Genomic DNA, 19,041 nt, shown 5'->3' with positions numbered 1-19,041 from the left:
ATAACATTTAGAAAAATAAAGACTTCATTTTGAATTGCAGACAAGACGTTAGCCAGAATAAGCGAATTTACTTAATATAACTTCTGAAAATGTTGATACCTAAAAATAGTACAGCATTTACAGTATTATTGACCTGATAATGTAACTCATTTCAAGCTGCGCTCGATCAGGAAATGCATTATCCAACTGTCCGTGAAGGCATCACAAGGTAACGCGACAGGAATGTGGTTTGGTTTTGGTGGTTGACAACGTTATCGTCAAGGAAACTACAGGATTGTTACACATGAATGGATACATCGATCTACGTTTACTGTAAATCTGAAGTGTGTCCCGTCTTGTTTGTTTGTTCGACGTTGCAACGCTAGCTACGGAAGCTAACAGTTTTGTTTTGACAGCTCGGCTTGTCTGTAGGCTAGCTAGCTGTCGCTGGCTAACTAACAGCAGCTCTTTAACCCTTATGGTCACAACAACAGCAACAACAACAACAACAACAACATAAAAGCTGTTAGAAGTGGCTTATACTTCTAGTTCATGTTAGATACGTGACTTATAGTCATTTCAGAGACATGAGAGTGAAGAACATTAAGACATGTCTTTACAAAGCAACAGTTCATTTCTGACTGCTAGCTTAACTTATTTCATGTCAGTTTAGCGTTGACGTTCAATTGGCTTTAGGGAGAAACAGACAAGTTGGTCTTGTCTGTGTTATTAAGCATTACAAGACCAACGTGTCTGTGTTGTAATGCTTAACGCTTGGGGTTAGGGATTTCATCAACAGCATTGATACAACGAACTTATTGACGACGAGCTGGATAGAACTCATATTACACACCACTTTAAATAGTATACATTTGTTGACACTTAGATTGTTACTGTTGTTTAAACCGTGAATGTTTGTATATTTATTTCGCAGTGTAGATAGCTGATAAATATTTGAACTGTTGTGATATTATATCACAGTCAGCTTTCTTGGCCGGGCATATTTACACAGTGTGTGCAGGTGTGTTGAGCCCACATCTGACTGTACTACGTTTTAATGAGTCAATACAAACAGCATTATAATGAACATTAACTATTTGGTTTTTTACCGTTTAGTTGTTGTTGCAGTCGAACCAAACAATGCAAACGTGAGCCTGTTTGAGTAGTCAACCTTTGAGTGATCATAAGATAACTACAAACTCTGAGCAGAGCAGTATTGAGCCACAAAAGGACCCACAAGTGTCTTTTTTTTTTAACACGAGTTTAACTCAGTTGTGTCTCACACCTGCTGTCATGCTGTTCTCACTCTTGTTTGTCTCTGCCTAACCTACAGGTCATGCATGCAGCCGGGCTTCTAGCCTGTGCTTTGTACAGCCCGGCCTCCTGAGCCAGTGTGTTTCCAGTAGGTGGAGGCTCTTCCTCCTTTTAGCCTCCGTTTCTCCCTACTGACTTCATCCACCCAAGAGTTCCCTATGCTAACTCTCTTGAGCATGTTTTACTATATCTGTCTGCGGCGGCGCTCCAGGAGTGGGACTCGAGGTGAGGCTCTGACCAGTCGGCGAGCTGTGGAGTCAGGCCAACGTGCGGTGTTGCCAGTCAGTGTTGAGGTGGAGCAATTTGCTAAGGAGGTTCTTGACTTCAGCTCCCACTATGGCAGTGAGAATAGCATGTCCTACACCATGTGGAACCTGGCTGGGGTGCCGAACGTCTACCCCAGCTCCGGGGACTTCACTCAGACAGCTGTATTCAGGGCTTATGGGAAATGGTGGGAACAGTGTGCCAGTGCCCCGCCACCTTTCCGACGTACCCCTAAAGGCTTTTACAGCCAGGACTACATTGAGCTGGGCTTCGAGGAGCCGGTCTACCCAACAGCTGTGGAGGTGCTTGAGACTTATTATCCTGGAGCAATCGTCCGGATTCTGGCATGCTCTCACAACCCCTTCTCCCAGAACCCACCCACTGATGTCAGGTAAAAACAAGCTCCACCACATTACAGCCATTCATTAAAAACACTTTCTTTGTTTATTATGCGATTGCAGATTGACGCCTGGCACCGTCTTATTTAAATTGCCTTTCTTTTTTTCTTTTTTTTTTTACATTTGTTTGGAAAACTCCTCAATAGAACAGCTCTGCAAGTATTGTGTATGAGAACACAGCTGTGCTCGAGTTTCTTACAGTCGAACCAAACAATGCAAACGTAAGCCTGTTTGAGTAGTCAACCTTTGACTGATCATAAGATAACTACAAACTCTGAGCAGAGCAGTATTGAGCCACAAAAGGACCCACAAGTGTCATTTTTTAAATGGGACTTTTTGTGATACTTGGTGTTTTAGTTTTCTCTCATTTCTAAAAGAGGATTTAGCAAACTCGGCTGGTTTTTATCAAAAATACTGAACACAATTCACAAACACACACACATTATCAAACTGGGACGTTTGCACCAAATGGTACACTTCATTCATATTGCCAGATTTTTGCCTAACACACTGTTGGGCAAAATGAAAACGCTCTCATTTTATCACGCTTTACCATAATACTAAAATAGTTCATATATTAGAACATTGTTCACATGCTCAGACATGTTCGCAGATACACACACATGCCAATGAAACGTTGATGTTTTTATTAAAGAAGTAAGTGCAACATATGATCCGCAGATGTATTTACATCTGAACAAAAATATGCTCTTAAAAAACAATGAGCTGAAGAAGAAAATTGCAGAAAAATAAATAATACATATAAAATGGTGCTCACCTGTGGACTTTTCATAGTGTGTACTTCCTGATTGAAGGGAGAACAGTTAACCATTGAGGTTTGGCCAGGTGGCACATGTTCACACTGCACCTCCAAATCCGATTTTTAGCACATCCAGATTGTATGTGGTTTGATTTTTTTTTTTTTTTTTTTTTTGCCAGTCTGAACACAAAAAGCCACATGAGATCAGATTTTTCCAGATCTGATTCAAAGCACATACAGAGGTGGTTTCTAATCTGATTCCTACAGATCCGACTCAAGCTCTCTCTGTCGCTTCAATGTGTCGTCTGTGTGTCACTGTCAACGCGACACCATAGAAAAATAAGCAATGACATAGATCCAGCAAGCCGGAAGTGAACTTTGATCAGTGAAAGAAAACGGCAAAAATCTAGACAAAGGTGTAGTAAAACAAGCCGGATAGACTGCTCCGTGAAAGTGTTTGCGTCAGAAATAATCACACTTCTCTGTCATCCATTTTGCTGTTTCTTTTTTCCTGGGCAAAACCTGTTAGCATAGAAACCAATGTGGATCAGACCACGTCAATACGGACACGCTGATCAGATCTGGTTACTTGCAAATTATAATGTGGACAGTCGGTCAGTTAGATCGGATTCTGATCAGATTTGGGGAAAAATCCGATTTGGGCGGCAGTGTGAACGAAGCCAAGGAGACTTGAGAGGAGGTTTTGCTGTCTGTGTGTCAGTTTAAATAACTGTGCTACACATGTCATTTTAGTTTCTTAGCAATTGGGAAAAACTGTAAAGCATTTTGGTCTTAGTGCATTTAGAAATGTTGTCAAACTTTTTAAACTGGTCGCTCTTTGCTTACAGAATGTGAAGGGTAATATTATTTAGTGAATGACAGACAATCACAGGTCAATGAAAATATGTCTTTGTTTTTATTTTAGTAGTTTAAACATTAACCTTCAATAGTGATCGTTTATAAGTAGCACAATTATAAATGACCTCTGGTTCCAGAATAAAAGTACATTTAAAAGCTTGATTCTGCTTTTTTCTGCATGTAAGTTTGACACTGAGTATAACCAGACCTTCCTACATAGTTATTGGTTTTGATTGGCTGGCCTGGGGTCAGCAGAGTCTTCAATAGATTCCATTAATATAGCTCTGTGCCTCCTTCTACAGCACCAACAATGTATAGATCTGTAGTGGGGATGGAAGTGAACATACAAGGACCTCTTTAATGAACACATAGTGTACAAATCAGCTTTCCTATTTAAAAGCATACAGTGTGTCCTCAGTAAGGAGGTCAACACTGACTAATAAGATGGCTTTTTGGCACACCAGCAATTTTTGAAGTTGTGAATAAGCCAGCATGTTGTAAAGAGCCAAGGCTTTTTTTTTCCTTCTACACGTTCACACCAAAACAGGATGTTGTAGTGCCTCTGTTGAGTTTTCGTCACGGTGAATGTACGACATTTAATGAACGGTACGCTCACGTTTCAGATGGACACCAGTCCAAACGGTCTACAGTCTCCAGACCTGTTGATCACTTGCTTCCATTAGGCGTGGCTCTTGAATTCCCTTTCTGTTTTGTCTAGGTGGGAGGTGTTGTGGTCAGGGGAGCCCACCAAGGTGCTGACACCCCAGGCTCGCCAGTTTGCCCCTAACATCAAGCACCTTAACTTCCCCACCAACCTGCTGCGTCTGGAGGTCAACAGTTCCCTGCTGGACTATTACACCGAGCTGGATGCGGTGATCCTGCGGGGGGTGAAAGAGAGGCCCATGCTGGCACTCTATAAGATGCCCGTCATCGACATTAGTGACCTGAGTGACAGCGAGGAGGAGCTGTCTGATGTAGGAGGGCCGTTCAGACAAGGAGGAGACGGCAAGCATCAGAGGACAGGGAATGGATACTTTGACAAACTGCCATATGAGGTGATTACAGATCTAAAGAGGTGTCTCAAATCACTTGGATGAAAGAGTAGAAACACGTACACGTCACCAGGACGTCAACAAAATTATTTTTTTTTTGCCCCTCAGAAGTGATTCTGAAACCCTTGAAAGGGGTTTAAAATAGTTTCTTTTTTGTAAATATTGGCTTTAGGGGCACTTACATTTGTGGCATTAAAGGAACCACATGGATTCACTGTAAACAAACAAAAGTTATGTTAATGTGCTTCTCACTAAACTCACACTGTTTCTCTTTGAGCTCTAACAAAACATGTTTTTCCTTCTGCATGATTAATGTTCATGCTGATCGTTTGAACTATTCTAAATCCCAAATAGTTAGAATCTATGTGTAGGAGCTTGAGCTCTTATTTATGTCTCTGTGCATGGCAAAGGTTTTTTTTGGGTTTTTTAAGAGTCATATTTGTTGGGTTTTGATGCCTGAACTTGATAGGACAGTGGATTGAGAAGGACATCAGGGAGAGAGATTGTATGGAGTGACATGTGGGAAAGGAGTCCAAACGGTGGACTTGAACCCATTGCCAACCGGTTGGACCGTACATGGGCTGTGATCTAACCACTAAACCATCTGCGCCCTAACATGTCAACGTCGTCTTAATGCATTCAGGCAATTTCTAGTTCGATGGAAAGATCGTCCGTCTTCTCCTTTCAGCTACATGCATCGCGCATTCGTGCAGCGCCCACTTAAGGAAAAAGTGCTCTGTGGTGCTACGAGAGGGCAAAATAAGGTTGTGACAATTTATCCTTAATGTAGGCGTCTAAGCATAAAAAAGAGGGTATTTCAGTGTAATTGCAGAAAACACTTTAAGTTGCATTAAGAATGTACCGGTGAACTACACAGTCAGTGGCTTTCTCCTCTCTGGCTCCCTCATCTGCATTTATTTTCATCCAGCTCACAGTTTGCATGTGAACATGCAATCATGTTGAAGGCTGCATACTAACAATCATTAAGCAGTGAGACGTGCTCTTCACTCTTCAGGTTCACCCAAATGTAGTGAAGTGATCCAAAACAAAGCAGATTGTCTTCATGGTGTGGTACTAAAGCCCTTTGAGCTTTTATTGTTCATTCAAAAACATTTCAGGTGAATAAACACAATGTAAATGTGTTGTTTATTTTGAAATAGTTCATTGACAAAATGTTGAAGCACTTGTACAAAATGGCACACTGGAATCTAATTAAATTTTTTTTTTTGATATATATTTTTTTTCTTTTGAACAGAATATAAACAACAAAGCAAAAGGACATAGGAAAAAACGAACAAAAACAAAATAAAAACAGCACATTTGGGTGGAGTTATGCTATACACATAACACAATATTCTATGAATCTAATTAATCTTAACAAAAAGATCCAGAAAGAGATTTTTCAGTTTGCCTCAAATTGTTGCCTTGACAGATAAATAACAATTTTTAAAGTTCGCTGTGAGAAGATTGTGAACGCTCTGGAAAAAAAAGGGTCTTTACTCATAATGACGATCGTGACTAATCGTTTTGGAGCTGCGCCTTAAATTGAGCCCTCCTCAGTGTGCATGTGTGCTGTACGTTTCCACACAAACACACGAGCATCGTGGCACACACCCAGCGTGACACTTGATCGTGTCTGCGCTCGCCGACGTGGCCTCATTTTCATGCCATGCTGATGCGTCGTGTCGTCTGAGACGAGCTTCAAAACGCCAGCCGCCGCTCTTGATAGTTGTTCTCTTATCTCCCCTCCAAACCGCTGCCATTAACGGCGGTCTTCACAACCGCCGTGTGCTTGTTTCACGAACACAATATAGCTATTATCCGTCAGCTGATACCAGCTTGAACCCTGCGTATTGTTAATTCACTGCAACACACAAACGAGCGCAGTCATTGTTTCTCTTTGAGAGGCAAAAGAGCGCAGTGCAAAACAAAAACGGCTCACCTCGTTGCTGATCCTGCTATCACTGCTTTGTGTCCAGGATAACACTTTTAAGATCTGCCTGACAGAAGGGACACAATTAACATTCTCTGCTATACTGTGTTTTTTTTTTGTTTTTTTTTCTCGGTTCTTCTACTCTTTAATGCTCTGGAATATTCTTCACTCTGTGTGTTCTCCTACCAGATGTAACAGCCTTATGTTTTCTCTCTGTTTTTTTTTTTTTTTTTTCTCTTTTGTCTTTTGCTCCTTCCATCCTTTCTCCTCTCCCCATCTTCCATCCATAGCTCATCCAGTTGATACTGAGCCACCTGACCCTGCCAGACCTCTGCCGTCTGGCCCAGAGCTGTAAGCTGCTTCACCAGCACTGCTGCGACCCGCTGCAGTACACCCAGCTGAGTCTTCAGCCCTACTGGGGCCGGCTGAGTGACGCCTCCCTGGGACACCTGCAGAGTCGCTGCACCCTCCTCCAGAGGCTCAACCTGTCCTGGACCGGCAACCGCGGGGCTCTCACCCCGACCGGCTTCAGCAGGTCAGTCTGTCAGGAGGCAACAAGAAGATGACCTTGAAAACTGAAAAGTGTTTAAAAGTACAATTCTTAGTTTTGAGGGAGGCACACTCACAGACGAATAAAGTGGATGCTTATTCTATTCTGTGATAAAGCTAAAGAAATGTTTAGCACAGACTGAAAATAAAGGCGAGCCAGGCGAGCTGCTGATTTTTTTTTTCAGATTTTTATTCTTCTGCCCTCAGCTTCATGAAGGCCTGTGGTCTCAGCCTGGTCTGCCTGGAGCTGTCTTGCTGCCACTTCCTGAATGAGGCGTGCCTGGAGGTCATCTCGCAGACTTGTCCCGGGCTCCAGGAACTCAACCTCTCCTCCTGCGACCGCCTCCAGCCACAAGCTTTCACACACATCTCCAAGCTAACACGTCTCCGCAGACTGGTGCTCTACAGGACCAAGATCGAGGTATGCAGCGCAGGCAACTGTGACTCTGGGGAAAGCAAAATGCAAGTGCTCAGCTGACATTGATTTTTAACCCTTATGTTATTGTCACGTTTTTCTGTTACTTAGCAAACCGTACGACTGTGTTATCAATTTAAAAACATTTAAGACACTTTGAGTTGATCTCAGTTTAAGTTTGAATCTAACACTTTGCACACATTCAGTTCAGAACACTTCACACAGACAGTTTCTTCTCACTCATCTGTCAGAGCTAAGATAGAAGCTGCTTAACTTTGAAAAGACCCAACAATGCTTGCATGTCCAGCATGTCTGCGTGTAAAAAACATGACATGTCTTTGCTCTGCAGCACCAACAAAGACGTTGTCTGGTCGTTTTTTTCTTTCCCCCCGCCACTTCATTTTTTTGCCTTCACAGTGCAGCACAGTGCCTATTAGCGAATGATGTTGTGCTGCAGTTGTAATCAGTTTCTCTCATGCTTGCAGACGTTCTGCAAAACAAAGAAATGGAGTGTAAGTGGAAGAGATGATTACATCTTATTCTGCGACTGTTTGAAAACTGCTTCCACATTCTGCCAGCAAGCACACATGATTTCCTGTGTACAAAGACACAACTTTATGTCCACAAAACTTGGTCTAATCTGAACCTGGCAGGCTTTTTAGGTTTATTTGTTTTTTAGGACTCTCATATTTGCTAACAAGCCATGTCACAGCTGACATACAGATGTTCAGATTGTTACGAGGGGTGGCAATCGTTTGACACCTCACGATTCGATTAAGATTCAGAGGATCACGGCTCGATTATCAAACGACTCTCGATGCATCGCGATGCTTCTCCATTTTGGTTCTATATACATGGTTCATTTTTACCCATCAACACAAACAGTCAGGTGAATTTAAACCTTCTATTTAACATCTTTGCAATAAATAAATCCCACAAACAGCTTCCCCTTTGCAAAAATACGATTTCCTTTTTTAAAGTCCTCCTGAGAAGACCTACGTAGCAGTAACCCCGGAACAGGAAGTTCATTACGTTAATAATCGATTATGGACTTTCCTGGATCGATGCAGAATCTTTCAACAAAGCACGGCGATGCGCCTTAGAATCGATTACCACGACTTGTCACTATATTCTGTGTTTTTTTAAGAGTCTTGAAGACGGTGAACTAATGAAATATATTGACATTCTTTTGAGGAAGGTTTTTCTCCTCTTTCCTCTTCTTCCTGATTGTGACGGATGTGGGGGGCAAACCCCCCATCTTGGGGTTAAATAAAGCATTAAATCACTGCCTGCAGTTTGTTCTATCCATGCTAAAAGAGTAATTAATAAGACAGCACATGTATAAAGGTTAACGTCAAGGTAATCAAACATCCAGGAACCTCTCATCACTCTTAGAGTTATGAGTTTGACAGCTTTTTTTTTTTTTTTTTTAATATGAAGATGAGTGTTTTATTTGCGTGGAGTTCATTCTCTGTTGTTGTCTTTTAAGATGACCTGAGTCAACTCTAAACCCTCGAAATATCACACTGCAAGTGTTCAAGTTCAGGCCTGTCTGACGTGCATAACCACTGTCTAGTGTTTTGCTTCTCTGTGTTTCTTCAGTGTTTGCCGTGTTGCGGGCAGGAGTCAGGCTAGTGTTTCTGCGGTGGAGCCAGGCAGCGTGCTGCAGGTTGTTTATACCCCGGCACACAGAGCGAGCTGTGTGTCTGTTTGAGGCCCCGACATCTCAGCTGTCATTACCCTGTCACTGCTCTAATTAAATGGCGAGCTCGCCCAAGAGAGGCGTTTATAAAGATGCCAGCAACAGACTCGAGCGCGCACACACACGAGCCGCACGCGCACAAAAGGCTTTCACTTTCATGTCTCACACTTTCTCCTGCCACTGTGGTACATGTGTTGGCAGTTGTAGTGTTGAATTCCCGTATCTCCATCCAAGCTGCAGTGCCACTAGAGAGATCTGCGTCCTCACTGTGTGTGGAGGGACTGCTGGGCGATATTAAATTCTCTTAAATACACAAAGTGTTAACTGAGTGCCCGAGGCAGTAGGCAGGAAATCGCTTGACTTCACCTGGACGTGTGCGTCTGTTTCTCGACATGTATGGTTATTTAAACATATAACCTTCAAATATACTTCAGGGTAAATGTCTTGTTATTGAACATGTGGCTCGAGTTTATTTTGGTGTGTGTTGTTGTTTCCTGATTTTCAAGGTGGAGCCTCTTCTTAGAAATGATCAGTTTGTCAAATGAACATGGATGAGATTTTAAAACAGACCTGAGATGAGTATGACAACTCTGCATGTTCCTTTTTTTCTCTCTCTCTCGTTGTTTTCTCTGCAGCAAACAGCTATTCTGAGTATCCTGACTTTCTGCATAGAGCTGAGACATCTCAACCTAGGGAGCTGTGTGAGGGTGAGAAAACACACACACACACACACACACACACACACACACACATATCAACACAGAAAGAAAGAAGGCCCCGCAAGGAGTCTAAATAAAGCACAGTCTGCTAACTGCACAATCCTCCATGTGTGTTTGTTGAATAGCAGCTTGTCTAAAAGATGGCGAGACATCAGTAGTGTTGCGCTAATTGAGCTGCTAACAATAAACTGGTGGGGTGTAAAATAGACTAGGACTGTGATATTGGCACTGCACACCATTTAAGTGAATACTTTATTTCCTTCATTGGCACGAAATGTGTCTTCAGGCTCACCTCAGAACACAGTAAAAAGCTCAGCGAAGAAAACAACAACAACACAAACCTGGACCTTACCATGTCGCAGGTCATGACTCTGATGAGCTCTTTAGTTTCTAAGAAAGCACATTTCTGCCTGAGATATTAATAAATATACTTAAAGGATTAGTTTGACATTAAAGGCAGGCTTGGTCATTTTTCTCCAGATACATTTTTTAAGATTATGGTTGAAAGTTTCTTGAGGTCCAGACTCGTGTGCTCTGAAAAGGAAACAACAACGTGAACATTTCGACCAATGTCTGCAGTCGGTACACGTTTCATGAACCATTCACGCCTTCTTGTCTCCCTGCTCGTTCTCTACCCTCAGCATGCACAAGCCCACGCTCAGAGCATGAGCAGAAATCTGCGTCTGGACAAGGGGAAATAAGAAGAGAAGAATTAAAGCATACTTTGTAAAGTCGCCAGCTGCTACGCCAAATTACAACTGGAATCTGAAAACAGCCATGCTCTGTCAAAAAGCAAATAGAAATAAAAAACGTCCTACCATCATCTAAAAAAGACAAAGAATCACATGTCCGATTTAGTTTGTTTTTTAAATCCCATGGAAAAAACAATCTAAGTGGTTACACAGATCAGATAGTTGTTTGTGTCACTGTAATACGTAGGCTAGCTCACTCCAGTCTTCAGATGGTCATTTTACATAGCACCCTCTGCCATGCCTGTTTCTTGCTGACTGAATGACTCTCTAACTTCCCCACTCATTGTCACTAGCTGAGCTTCAGAATTAAAAAAAAAAATGATGTGAAAGTTGAAAATCAGATATAAGCCGCACCGGCTAAAAATAGGTAAATAAATGTATTTGTACACATATAGGCCGCACTTGATTATAAGCCACAGGTGTCCACGTTGTAGCAGAGCAAGACGTGACACAAAAACATTGTTCTAACTTTTATTTAAATACGTAGGCTACCGGTAACATCCACAAATACAAAGCCTACTGGAAATCCTTTATCGAACAGTGTCTGTAACACGACACATAATACATTTCACAAGAAAAAGTCCATTCATTCACTGCCTCAGAATGACTTCATTACTCACTTCCTCAGTCTCTTTTTTTGTTGTCGCTGTCGGTTTCAACTTTACGTGCAGCTGTTTTATTTCCTTCTTTGACAGCCAGCTGATCGCCTTTAACTTGAAAGCTGCATCATATGTATTTCTCCGTGTGTTTTCCATGATGGGGGTGCGTGCATGAAGCGCAAAATGACTGATATTAAGATCCGATGTGACGAGGTGAAATGTTTTTGCAGCAGAAGCTCACTATCCCCCAAGAAAAATCCATAAATAAGCCGCATCCTTGTAAAAGCCGCATTGTTCAAAACGTGACAAAAAAGTAGCGGCTTATAGTCCGGAATTTACAGTAAGTACTTTTTTCAGTTCCAATCCGATGTTCGTATATTCCGATACTGATATTTTTCTAATCATAATTAATAATGTTATTGTTGTTGTTGTTGTTGTTGGTATTAAGTGTGAGGCTACACAAAGCTGCAGTAAACACAGCATTGCTTTGTTGCTGGCTTCACATCCAAACAGGTAGCAGCAACAGCCGTTCAGGTTTTCATATTAAACACTTTAAACTCAAGTGTAAGAGTTGTACTTTTGATCATCCAGGACGGAGCTGTTACTGCCTGAACGTCGTCATGGAGACGCTTGGTGGACACTTCTTACAGTTCAGAGTCTGAGTGTCTTCAAAGCCGGACTGTGTGTGAGTTGAGAATGTTTAAAGTGCCCACGGTCTTTCTCGATCAGTGTCGTGGATCGGCTCCGTCAGTCCGATACATAAACTATCAGGCCTGATGTGAGATCGGATCGGCCCTGTCTCTAAACGTGAGCACATTTTCCATCAGCGCTCTCTCTTATGGCGCTCATATTGCCGTTGTCATGTGGTAACGCAGCAACGGAAATACACAACTACAGCAACTGTTACAGACTAAAGTTTGAATATGATCCCGTGCGTGCTCGAGAGACACCTTCTACACGCTGTGATTCTAGGAGGAAGGAGCCTGCACTGGCTGTTTAAATTGCATTTCTTTGCTTTCATCTTTGGATGAAAGGATGAAATATGACCAACATTACCTGACACCAAAGAACAATAACAGCTTTGCAAAAACAAATCAGTTCTTGAAAGACTATTTCATTTCTTTTCTGCTGAAAGTGTTTCGTGTTAGTGCTTTGTTCCCTCTCGGGGTAGTCAGGTTATGTCCCTCACACCAGTAGATACAGCTTATCACCTTTTTTCTTATCAACTGCTTTCCCAAAGTTTGCTCAGAATGCACAGTACAATATGAAGGGAAATGGCTATGGACTCACTTATTACTTAATTTGTTCAGCCCTGTTTCTCTCCCTAAAGGCAATTGATTGAATCCTTTGAATGTATGACATGCTCAGAGGAAGAGAATTGTATTTTATTTGCTCTGGCTGAACAAATAAACACAAAATCTCTGAACCTTGATGATGTCATTCATGACATACGCAGACATAAAAACAATATAAATGTGTATCCTGTATCTCAAATTCATTTGAGGAAGTCGCTGTGAAATTTTTTTTGTTTGTTTTTTTTTAAGAGATTTTAAGGTTTCAACTTCAAACGGATGTGGCCTCCATAAAGCCTCGCACAGACGGCTGTCCTGCTCACGCTGCCCGGAGAGTGTAAACTCATTTTACTTTCCGCATGTCTCTACAACAGATCGAGGACTACGACGTTGTGGCCAGCATGTTGGCCGCTCGCTGTCGCTCTCTCTGCTCAGTGGACCTGTGGCGCTGCAGAAACCTGACCGACCGAGGCCTGGCTGAGCTCGTGTCTGGCTGCAGGTAGGCCACATCAATGTGCTGAATGTTTAATGTGCCCTCACAAAGTCAAATAAACAATCGACATTTACACACTTTTTTTTTACATGTATGATATGGAATATCAGATTTCTAATCCTTCACGCTATAATACAATGTGATGTCTCATCACACAATGTCATTATAGTGCAGAGGCCAGTGAAAGGCTTCTCAGTTTGTCAGACATTTTCCTCGTCTCATTTACACAGGTTTAGTGCCCTTAAAAAGTGGTGCAATCCTTTAGTGGATCTGGCCCTTAATCTTGTAGCCACACAGTCAAATCAGAGCTTATCTTTCGTCAGTGTCCAAATGTGGGGAGTCAGTCACTCCAGTCCTCCTCCGTGCTCTCTGCTCTGTGTTTGCTCAGGATGCTGGAGGAGTTGGACTTGGGTTGGTGTCCCACACTGCAGAGCAGCACTGGATGTTTCCAGCACCTCGCCCGCAGCCTCCCTCGCCTGCGCAAACTCTTCCTCACTGCAAACCGCACTGTCTGCGACTCTGACATAGAGGAGCTGGCTGCCAGTTGTCCATCACTGCAGCACCTAGACATACTTGGTAAGTTCCTTTTCTTGATTTTTTTTTTAAATTTATTTTTTATTCCCGTTTCCACCAAGCGGTTCAGTTCAGTTCGTTTCAGTACGGCATTGTGTGGCGTTTCCATAGAATAAAGCCGGGAAAGATCCACTTTTTGGTACCTTTCTGTTGGGATGCCAAGTATGTCGATCCAACCCTAAAAGGTGGCGCTAAACACTGCAGTCGGTTGATTGGTCGAAAGAATTTTGACTTTTTGTGCGACAGCGGCAAACACAACTCCGTCGTGTTTAAACACACAGTCGATTGTTTACGTCTGTATTTCTCCTCGAGGCTCACAGCCTGCTCTGAAACAAAGCTGGATTGTGTTTTGTAATAAAGACTGACATGTCAGTGACAAAGTAATTATTGGATGTCTCCCATTGTCTTTGTTTACTGTGTCGCATTTTTCTTGAATTTGAATGTATTAGCGGGGGACACTGTGTCGCGCTGCTATGATGTCACGCTAGGCATGGTTTCCTGGGAAACGTAAACAGGAATAAGCTTCACTGAACTATTCCCTACCAAACTGTACTGATCCATACGGCAGCGCTCGGTGGAAACGGAGCTTTAAAGACATGATAAGTTAAAAACTGGCAAAGCTTTGTGATGAAACCTTTTTTGTCTTATAATAGTCCATGATATTTTAATATCACAGTATGATATATGTTAGTACCATCATTGCTAACACCTCTCATCATGCTTTTAGCCATGATGAAATAAAAGTGATTCCCCATCCCTTCTCGCCACTTTAACAGAGGCGTTACAAGAGCGAGACCGGCAGCACAGTGAAACCCATCAGACTGCTCCGTATCGACATCATTTAATACGTTTCTCACAGGGCAAAGCTGCAGCACAAACGGCGTAGCCCGAGTTGCATGAGGTGACAGGCTTGGCACCTTAGTAATGTTACGAGTATCAACCAAGCTGGCAGTTCTGTGGCTTTACAGTAATTGAGTCTCTTCATGTGCTGGAGAGTCATTCATCTAAAGCAAGTAATTAACATGCAGTGTTTTATTTCAATCTGACTACACAATAACACAACCTATGGGAGGAGAACTGCTTTATTAGTAGTTGTACTTTGTTACTGAGATTTACTCAGGACCTAAAGCTGGACATAGCTCCTGTATTCTTCTGCTCATGTTGCGTCTTTGGAGCCCATTGTTTACATTGCTGTTGTGACTTGTCTGACAGGTACACGGTTAGTGAGTGCTGGCTCGCTGAAGAAACTCCTCCAAGCTTGTCCAAAACTTCTCCTCCTGGACGTCTCCTTCTGCTCTCAGATAGACATGCGGGTCGTCCAAGAGATCTTGGGACTCTTCCCAAATGTGGCCATCAAGAAGAGCTTCACTCAGTGAGAGGAAGGAAGGAAGGAAGAGCAAATGTGCTTGCCAGCAAACACTGCCCGAAAGTGAATAAGAGGCAGGTCAGATGTTGACGGAGATCTCCTGACCTGCCTTCCTCCTCTTCCTGTATCAACAACAAGATCTTCTTTTTTTAGCCGTTGCACGGGGGAGAAGGATTAAGTGGCTGAACAGAAACACTTCCAGACTCCAGCCCACAGGATAATAAAACATGAGACTTCATGGTTGTTTTTCGGACACTTGACTTCAGGGTTGTTGCCGTAAAGCTGCTACATCCCAGAATCTAAATCACTTCTTACCTATTGCCAAGCAACATGAGGCTTGAAATCTGCCTTGGTACTGGGTGCAAAACATGAACATGTTTTGACCACATTTTTGTGAGCAATCCTCTCTTGAACATGCTGAAAAAAGATTTAAAAAGGGTGAAATATATCCATACAGGAAACTGGGAAAGCCACTGCAGGATTAGTAAGACACACATTGATGTAGACTAACATAGGTGAAAATCACAGCCTTGGACAGTGCCTTGTCAGAATGGGCATCAATCATGGACTGTTCAAATGCATGAGCGTCATTCTGAAGGCATCTGTCAACAACAAGCCAGCTTGATTTAACTGAAGAAAATATAGATGCTTCTGTTGTGTTTGAAGGTAATTTAAGCTTTAACAACCTCATATCATGCAGTGTAATATGTCTGTCATGTTTGAAAGAAACACATCATCAACTGTCCTCATGCCTGAGATTCATTGGGTAAAAAAAATCTCATCAAAAAGAGTGTGAGAAAAAAAAAACCCCACACTGGAACAACGTTTGTTTTAGTTAACACATGCTCAAAATGCAGACAGAAAAACCATCAAAGGTATCAAATCAACAAGTGACTAAGGAGCACAGTCAAACAAAAGCACTGAGAAGCAACACAACTCAACAGTCCTAAAAATAACGACGTGATTTAGAACGACCATAGGAAAGACGAGAATCCTGAATATTTAACGAGGCGAACCAGCAATTAGAAAAAAAACTGAAACTGACAGTTAAAAAAAGCCAAAGTTTTACATCGAACGTTTGTCATGATTTAAAATGTCACGAGAGCACAATTCAGAGAGGAAAGACTTACCACATTACTGTGCTTCTTTGTACGTTTCACCACATTCAGCCTACAGATTATTATGTCCACGTTTGTAAAGCACTTCCTGTTTGAGGACTTTAGCTTGATGCAGAACATGATGCCATGAAGAGAGCTCGAGGCTGTCGATGGATTGAGCTGTCGAGATCGTCAGATCAGTAAGATCTGACGCGCCAGACCGAGGCCATTATTTGTTTTCATGGAAAATGAGACGGGGTGTGTCATGGTTCCATTTTATGTTTGTCTTCTCAACAAGCTGCCCCGGTCAAGTTTGTTTGTAAGTGAGGCAAAATCTTGGGTCAGGTTTTAAATTGAGCCAGGTCAAAGTGAATGGTATTACATCATTTTATTGTTTTGTTTTTTTAATGTGCTTTGATTATTCTGGTAATCCTTTCAGTTGTCAACTTTATTTTGAAGGGTCATGAGTGATTTGGCTCAGCAGCTATAGCTGTCTAAAAGCTCTCGTTGGTTGGTTTCATAACTCTGCATGCTTTTCCTGTTGTCACTCACACTGCACTGCATCTGTTACTGAAACTAGGAACTCCTCTTGAAGGGGGCGGAGTCCTGTGGATATGTTGAAATGTAAATACTTGCTTATCTCAGTATTTTTCCTGTAACTCAGGGGTTTTAATAATTCTTCTAGATTTCATTTGAATGCTTTATTTTATTTTTTACATATTGTGCTCCTGGCACCAGCAAAGCAGACATCCTGAGTCACCTTTGAGGCTGACCTTCAGTCAAAGTTACTCTTAAGAACAAACACACACCGATGTAACTGAGACAGAGAAAATATCTGAGCTCCTTGAGTGCGGAATATCTCCGTAATGATACGATTGTGAAAAATATATTGTTGTTCTATTTAATTTGGGTACTATATGAAGTGTTTGAAAAGCATTTCCTTTGTTTTGAAACTTGAATTTTTCTTTTGAAGCTCGGCAATTGTTCAATATGTGTGCCTTAAACTCTTGTTTGAATGTGGTGTGTTGGGAAAGATTGTAGTGAACTGCTTGCTTTGTTGCCTTTCAACCAAAGTAATATGCAGACTCCTGGACTATTTGACCAGTTTTTATGCCATATACTGTATATTAGCCAGGGTAATTAATGTTCAACGCCATATTTATTTAAACTTCACGCTTTGCTCCAAATGTTATTTAAACTCATTTTCCTCATACATGTTAACAGTAAAACACATTTTGGGAACCTCTGTGTTTTGTTGTTTTGCTTGGAGTGAAAAAAGATCGATGTAATGAATTCAGCACTCGATAAGCTTGGCTTTGTTTAAAGACTGGATGCATCTTCAGCCAAGTGTATTGAACACAATGGCTGCGGGGGCAACCATCAACTACAGAAATATTATAGTCCCCTATCAAATATGTTCCCCTGGAAGTCCTGAGTGGACACATACACACAGTTCAAGGTGCTGTGTTTGATAGTTACATTTATTTTTTATTTGACCAACATGCTTTTTGGCTTATGTTATTAACTAACTAGTTCTTTCAACGACTGGGATACACTTGTAAATAAGTCATCTTGTTTGTTTTAACCTGTAACTTGTTGTATTGTACATGTCATTGAAGACATCTCACGTATCTTCGAGGCTTGTTAAGTTATTCTTTCATTTTAAGATTTGTGGGTGTCTGTTTTCTAATTCAAGTTTTAGTTTATTTATTCAACAGAATTAAGGTTTACAACCTTAAAAGAAGAAACAGAACTTGTTCATTTGTCTGTTTTTCTTTCTTTTCTTTTTTTTAAGGGGAACATTTAGATTTTCTAAAGTCATGAACATTTACTCTCCAAAACAATGTCATGAGGGTCTTGTGCTGCCCTGGCTCTGTGAAATGTTTTAAGCTACACTAAACACAGTTCACATTGATCATTGTGCTTGTCTGAGAATTTAAAGAGAAATCAATGCTCATATCTAATTATTGGTTTGCAGGAATCCCCAAAATGATGGTTTGTAAATTGGATTATTTCTGACAAATTCATTGTCTATAAATTGACTCTCAGTCTGACTCTTTAAAATCAAAAGGATGTGTAACATGCGTCATCCAACCCTCCCTTTCAGATAATACTAATCCTACTTCTTGAGTGGAAGTCAGCTTGCCTGACTGGAAGCCAAAGAAGTGCATACGTCACATGTTTTATTGGGCCTTGTAATCCGAGCTCATTTAGAGGAGAATTACTTTCACAGTGAAATCACTGATGATGTAAAGTATGTAGAGTTACTGTCAGGAACAGCATTTCCCTGTGGGGGTCACTGACGGTTTGTTGAAACACTTTCAAAGATGTGTCGTCTTCTAGCCCTGCACCTTGTATGACTGTGTTGGCCTTGCTTTTCTGTAATGAATACGCATTCTCTCTCCTCCCACTCTGGAAGTGTGATCAACCTTTGTGCCATTGTTAGGACACGCAGTGATGCCCCCTGTGCTGCAGCGTGAAAGTCACTGTTAGGTGAAAAGATTTTGCCTCTGTCATGATGAAACTTGGGTGCTTCACTTCCACCAGATTTTAAATAAACAAAGGCTGATACAGCTAGCTCTGTGCATGTGTGCTTCTTTTGTTTATAAGACGACGGTTAATATTTTTAGAAATGCGACTGTACTGGAAAGTGCCTGCTTTTATTCAATGTTGTCTTACACTTAAACTGTCATTAGCAAAAGGAGTGAAAATTGTGTTACTGAGTCATGCCAGTGCTTCTTAAATACAACCATGTAAGTGTGATTGGGATAAAAGCAGGGTCATCTACAGAATCCACAACAAATACTGAATCCATTAGTCAGGATGAATAGATTCTGGTGGTGGAATGATCCTTTTTGCCTTAACCCTCTGCCATTTTACACTCTATTAATACCACAGAGAGAAGTGACATTAGCTTGTCTTCCTA

The 19,041-nt window shown here is 41.6% G+C and overlaps 1 protein-coding gene across 1 annotated transcript; it reads left to right on the top strand.

Annotated features, from left to right (window-relative positions):
- Window positions 1-214: 214 nt before the first annotated feature.
- fbxl4 (F-box and leucine-rich repeat protein 4) lies at window positions 215-17,357 on the top strand. The gene is given in 10 exon segments (XM_079344760.1): window positions 215-312; window positions 1,313-1,422; window positions 1,425-1,948; window positions 4,292-4,628; window positions 6,849-7,093; window positions 7,315-7,528; window positions 9,860-9,931; window positions 12,961-13,085; window positions 13,468-13,655; window positions 14,865-17,357. Coding segments are annotated over 10 exon segments (2,004 nt in total). The 5' UTR covers window positions 215-287; the 3' UTR covers window positions 15,029-17,357.
- The last annotated feature ends 1,684 nt before the right edge of the window (window positions 17,358-19,041 follow it).

Source organism: Symphodus melops (assembly GCF_947650265.1).
Source record: "Symphodus melops genome assembly, chromosome: 5".
Lineage (NCBI taxonomy): Eukaryota > Metazoa > Chordata > Actinopteri > Labriformes > Labridae > Symphodus > Symphodus melops.
This window is presented reverse-complemented; position numbering and strand designations above follow the sequence as displayed.